Raw genomic sequence first — 6,606 nt, forward strand, 5'->3', positions numbered from 1 at the left:
TTCAATCTTCCCTTTGAAAATGTAATGCTTGTATCCTGTATAAATTAATAAATATCACTCCCACTGTAAACAAAATGCAAGCCAAGCAGGAAACTGGAATAGCTTGGCAAAACCAAAATTTGGCATCTTTTTATATATCGTCCTCCGGAGCGATCAGTCGGAATAAAATCTCTTTCATGTTCAGCAGTTGGAGAGAAACAGAAGAAGAGAAAAACCGTCTGCGGCCACATGTGATTGGCTGAAATCGTCATGTTTAAGGTTGTCTGAAGGTGTTGAGGGAAACACTTTCTGACTGTATTCTTCTCTCATAAACCCCGACAGTGTGCTTTCATCGTGCGTCTCACCTTTTCTCTGCTAGATGGAGGAGGGCTGGTGGGCGGGGCTTGGGTCTGTGTAGCCTTTGGTACACCGCAGACGCCACCCATAACCTCAGGGACCGGAGCCAGAGCACTGTCATTTAACGGTCCTTCTTTCCTTGGGTTGGTCTCCGCTGCGGTGTCCACTGTGAGCAGAAAGAGAGACAGCAGAAAGGAGGTTGGAGGTGTGGATGTACCGAGCATGGACTTAAAAGTATTTAATAGGACACGTTATATAACGGCAGTGAATCAGCGCTGAAGTGGAGGTGGGAATATCTGGCAGATAAAAAAATGTGAGCGCGTTTCTCACCTCCTATAGAGAAGGAGCCGTCGTCTCTCCGGTGTATGACGAGACTGTCCACATGCAGGATGATCGGCGAGGGCTCAGAGTCGGAGGGATTGTCGCGGGGATCGTCGTCCTGCAGCAGAGACAGCACATGTTGAGAGTGGTAAGTTTTGATGTGTGTGAGCATGGAGGAGGAGGAGGGGGAGAAAAAAAAAATCACATCCAGGTTTCCACATCAGCTCCACAGCAGATCTACTCACCTGTGAAAGAACCCGAGAGAGGACAGAGACGCTTTTCTGTGTCATTAAACATTCAGTTAAAATCCTAAATCCAATTAGGCCGTGGTTCAAAATATTTAACTTTTTAAAGAAGCTGCTGCTCTGTACGACAGTGAGTTATGGGGTCTATTACTGCAACACGATTGGAAACAAGAAATACCGTTACTCGGTTGTATGCCTCGGCGCACCAGTCAAGTTCCACTTACAGTTTACGTCCATGTCTATGAAAACACGAATTCTCTACACGGAAAATCTCCACAAGCAGCACAGTTTCAGGATTAGTGTCACCAATTTAGTATCTGATCAAATATTTCCCCTACTGCCCCTGACTTTTAACGCTGAGCAATGGCCAGAAAAGTGTTTTTTGCAGATCATGATGATGTCACCGTTGACCTTTGACCTCTGGATATAAAATAGATCTTCATCATTATGTCCTATGAGACATTTGTGTGTGTAATAATTCTTGAGTTATGGCCAAAAACATGTTTTATGAGGTCACCATGACCTTAACCACCAGTCTAATGAGTTCATTCTTGAGTCCAAGAGGACGTTTGTGCCAAATTTGAGGAATTTCCTCAAATCTTCTTCCATCTTCAGATATTATATTCATGAAAATGAGACAGATGCAAGGTCATGATGACCTTGACCTTTGAACACCAAAATATAATCAGCTCATTGTTAAGGCCACTCGAACAATTGTGTCAAATTTGAAGGAATTCCCTCAAGAACAAGATGGATGCAAGATCACAGTGATCTTGACCTTTGACCACCAAAATCTAATCAGTTCATTCTTGAGTCCAAGTAAACATTTGTACCAAACTTGAAAAAAAAATTCCTTAAAAGGTTTTTTTTAGATATCCAGTTCAGAAGGATGAGACAGACGGTGACCTTTGACCTTAAAATCCAAACAGTTCATCGTTGAGTCCAAGTGAATGTTTGTGATTAATTTGAAGATGTTCCTTCACAGCGTTCACAAAAATAGCCTGGACAGATGGACAACCCCAGATTATGATGTCTCAGGCCTCGGCTATCGCTGGTTCAGAGGCATGAAAACAAGAAGAAGAAATCTTGCAGGTGTCCAGTATTTCTGGCACAATAACCTCAGAGTTACACAAAAGCAACTGAAAACAAGGACCTGGAATCCCACCGCTACACAAAAAGGGATTCTCACCTTTAAATTGATGTGTGTGTCCCTGACGCTGATCTCCATGGGCAGCACCTGTGGCGCAGAGTCGTCCTCCAGGAAGTGAGCCAGGTTCCGCAGCGTGGACATCAAGAAGCTGGCTTGGTATCCGTCGAGTCGCAGCTGCAAGAATCCGTTGCGCTCAGCCAGAGGGGAATGAGCGGCGGCACAGGGCCCGCTCTCGAGGCGAGCACGCACCTCTGGACTGTGGCGGCCCCCGACAGATGAAGAGTTGATCTCACCACCACCTGCAGGGAAGAGATGGAGGCTGTGGTTAAAAGCTTTAGTGTCTTGTAGGCAGAGTGCAGTTAGAAATTATTAAACTGAATTACACGTACACCTGACGTTAAAATACACCCAATATGAAAAAACATTTCTCACTCCCTGTATACGCTCTGAATCAGACGCTGGGCATCCCCTCTCTCCTGTCCGTCCGCACCAGTGCTGTTTGATATTTCATGTGCGATTTTGACTAAAACTGTGTATCAAAGACAGTGTGAAGTGAGGATTCAAATCTCTTGATATTAAGGCCTGAAAAACCAAACAAACAACAAAGAACCAGCGGCACTGAAGGCAAACTATTGTGTGGCAAACAAAGGATTCGCTAGCGAATAATTAAACAATTACAAACCATTTTAACTACAGAGGTCAATGGCATAAAAAACGATTTTACCAAATATAGTCTGATTTGTTTTAATTTCACTCCCTTTTGCTCTTTGTTTACTTTTGTCACTTCCTCTTCTCTTCTCGTGCATGAAACTGTACTGTCAATCAGAGTGATTTCACTTACAGATGGACTCAGTCGTTCTAGACGCCGATTTAACCTGCTGAATTGGCAGAAAAAAAGCCAACAAGGGCAGACAAGCGCCAAGCAGTGGGACACACCCCAAAAAACTAGAGCGAGACACACCCCAAAAAACTAGGGCGAGACACACCCCAAAAAACTAGGGCGACAGATGCACACCAATAACCCAACACTGACAAAACGTTGACTGTCGGCTTGGTGTGTCAGGGCTTTTAGAGCTAGAAAGATAACTTGGCTTGGCCAAAATATTGGCTGATGTTATCATAACGCAGATTTAATGGTATCGTGTATATTGGCTAATAAGTTGCAGTACAGAGATGCCAAAAATGTTTTGCAGCAATTATTGTCACAGTTACACCGTTATTTATTTAACTATAAAAAGTCCTGTTCAGTACATATCTCTGTAACTCTTTTATAAAAACACAAACAAACAAACAAAAACCCTAAATAACATTTTTATATGTGTTTATGTTTAAAAGAAGGCCAATAAATTGCTCAATTTCTTTAATCTCTGAAATGTCAATACCAGCATTTGCCTATAAAATCCATTATTGGTCAGTTTAGTTTGTAAAAAAATGATCTTTGAGTATGCTATATATCACTTTCCTTTCTATTTCATCCTTTTTTCTCAACAGTGAAATCATTTTGATGGCCCATCTGCATGATGAGATACATAATGTATGTAATCAAATGTAATTTGGGGGTGATTTGCTCATCTGCCAATCATAAAAACCACAGCTCTTTCAGGTCAGCTGGGAAAATCTAGTTTAAAAAGGTCTAATTCATTCAGTCAATCATTGTTTATTAAAACGTATCTGTAAGTCATCAGCACAAACTGAGTGCATTTACAGCTTTGTTTTATATGATTTTACTCACTAAAAATAGGGTGCATGTTAAGGTCAGGTTTAAACGAGGGTGAAGAAGGTGGGATGACGGAAGCAGAATATCTGAAAGAGGAGTGGGAGAGAAAGCTGGAAACAGAGAAAAAGCAAAGTGAGCTGGAAGGAAGAGAAGCAGGAAAGAATTAAGAAAAAGGTGGGCTGAAGGAGAGTCTCGATTCTGTACAATCCCACGGGCTCCTCGCTGCAGTGATGTTTAATTATTTCCGAGGACTAGGGATTAGAGGGTTCGGTGGAAACTCCCACCTCAGTATTGAGGATTCAGAGTGAAGTTCCAACCACTGAATCTTTTTCTTTTTTTCCCTTTTCCTGAATTAAGACACTCTACAAAAAGAATCTGAGATGCGGAAAACTGCGGAGGATATGATGGTGAATATTAAGAATGACCTGAATTTGAACTCTTAGTGTCACAAAATGCATCGAAGGATTATGAGACAGAGGGCCCCTGGGCACAGACATCTAAAAGGCCCCCACCCCTCCTACACAGGAGCATGACTGAAAGAGCCACAAAACTGTGTTATTTATTTTGTGTCTCTTTGTGGTTGTCTTCTATCTGTGTAGTATGTCTTGTGTGCATGTTTATGCTTTTTTTGCACCTTAATGTGATATGTGTGTGTCTTCATAGTCATTTTGTGTCTTTATGTTCCTCTTTTCAATTGTTTTACATCTCTTTGTAAATGTTTTGTGTGTCTTTGTGGTTGTTTTGTGTCTCCTGTAGTTGGTTTACATCTTTTTGTGGCCATTTTGTGTGTCTGTAGCTCTTTGGGGTTGTTTTTTGTCTCTTTATAGTTATTTTGTGTCTGTTTGTGGTTGCTTTGTGTCTCCTGCAGTTATTTCATGTCTCTTTGTGGTTGTTTTATGTCTCTTTGTAGTTGATCTGTGTCTCTTTGTGGTTGTTTAATATAGTTGTTCTACATATCAATGTGGTTGTTTTCAATCTCGGTTGATGTTTTAATTCTCTTTGAGGTTATTTTACATCTCTTTGTGATTTATTTATGTCTCTTTGTGATCATTTTTATGTCTCTTTGTAGCTGTTTTCCATCCCTTTTTTGGTCATTTTTCCCCTCTCTGTAATCATTTTATGGGCCTTTGTGGTTGTTTTATTCCACTCTGTGCTCATTTACCTCTCTTTGCAGTTGTTACACATTGCCTTGTGGTCATTTTCTGCTTTTTTGGTTGTTTTTGGTCTCTTTGTTTTTGTTTTTCAGCATTTTTGGGAGTGCGTTTGTAGTGGTTTTATGATCCTTTGTGGTTGTTAAGTATGTCTTTGAAATGTTTGAAAAATCAAACAACTACAAACAGAGTCTCTGGCCCGCTGATTCTCTGGGCCCCTGAGCCTGTGCCCCGTAAGCCCATTCAGTAATCCAAAATGCGATGACGCATTTCCTGTTTTTTGAGGAAAAAAGAGGTAAAGGAGGTGAAAGTGAGGACAGAGAGAAAGAAGACACAAACTGATGAAAGTCGAGGTTGAGAGGTGTTAAACCTAAGTGGGAGGGTAATTAAAACCCTCCTTTCATACAAACTTTACACACAAAATGAGCTGGCAAGCACACAATTACGGGCACAATTTTTTTTTTTTTTTTTAACAGGCGAAACACTCAGCAAGGCATGAAAATGGCCACTTAAAGAAAGAAATCTCCTCATTATGACTGTGAGAAGTGCATCACATCCCCTTTATATGCTCTCTGAAGGAAAGTCAGCAGAGGGTTAATACCATACAGCAATTTCATACACACATACACAACGCTGTCAGCTTTTCTCAGATAAAATGACATATTCTCTCTCAATCCTGGGCGGCTATAGGGTCGAGGTAAATGGAGGGAGAGAAAAGATGGGAGTGGGTGAGGAGAAAGAGAGAGAGAGGGAGGGAGGGAGCCAGCAGCCAGGGACTGAGTGACTGTGATAAGACAGGAGGGAGGAGAAAAGATGGCCTGAAGAGGGAGGGAGATGAAGGGAAGAAAAGGTGGAGAGGGGTGGGTTAAATGACAGAGGATTAGTAGGAAGATGGAGTAGGAGCTGGAGGGAAGAGTGAGGAGGAAAGGAGGAGGAGGGATTGCTCTTGTGAGATAGGAAAAGGGGGAGGAGGAGAGGCAGTAAGGGGTAAAGCCAGCGTTTCTCTCATTGCCTGAATCACTGGACTGAAACTGCAAAGTCTGCTGCAGTGGAGAGATGAGGAAGGTGGGGGAGACGGAGAGAGAGAGGACAAATTAGACAAAGCAGCGAATGAGAAGTTCGGGGATAACACCAGTCTGTGCTATGGTTGCAGTTAATTTGAATCTCGCTCTCTCTCTCTCTCTCACACACACACACACTTGCGTCAAAGCTTGTGGGCCTAATGTGGCAAATAATGGGTCCACTCACTCCATTACTGTCAAATTTAACCTCTCTTAAGTGCCGCACACACTGGAGGAAAGAGATCTCAATGTCACATAAACACCCCCCGCTGCTGAAAAATGAGCAGTCACTTCATGCGATCGCTTGCATTGCAACACGCCGGATCTATGTGCATCTCAAGTGCATGCCGTCGAGTCTGGAAATGAGATTTGACAGAGGACGTTCTGGAAGAAAACACACGGACACGCAGTCTGTGTGCCCACACACACACACACAGGTGGAAAAAGACACACTGAGGCAAGCATGCATGTTAAGTTACAGATGGTGAATTAACACACAGCAGTTTACCTTGGCTGCTTTGAGCAGGTATTGGTACTGAACACACCATACCTGTGGGGAGTTATGGCAAGGTAAATAAAAGGAGGGGGTGACTGTGTTAGTGTGCAAATGTGTGTGTGTGTGTGT

At 42.4% G+C, this 6,606-nt stretch overlaps 1 protein-coding gene across 1 annotated transcript; it reads right to left on the reverse strand.

Moving 5' to 3' along the window:
* Positions 1-344: 344 nt before the first annotated feature.
* On the reverse strand, positions 345-6,529 carry LOC121963269 (UHRF1-binding protein 1-like; the record flags this gene model as incomplete). Its single annotated transcript, XM_042513585.1, has 4 exons — positions 6,490-6,529; positions 2,092-2,351; positions 667-775; positions 345-502 (listed from the first exon to the last, which is right to left on the reverse strand). Coding segments are annotated over exons 1-4 (567 nt in total), but the record flags the coding sequence as incomplete, so codon positions are not given.
* Positions 6,530-6,606: the final 77 nt, after the last annotated feature.

Source organism: Plectropomus leopardus, unplaced genomic scaffold, assembly GCF_008729295.1.
Source record: "Plectropomus leopardus isolate mb unplaced genomic scaffold, YSFRI_Pleo_2.0 unplaced_scaffold10681, whole genome shotgun sequence".
Lineage (NCBI taxonomy): Eukaryota > Metazoa > Chordata > Actinopteri > Perciformes > Serranidae > Plectropomus > Plectropomus leopardus.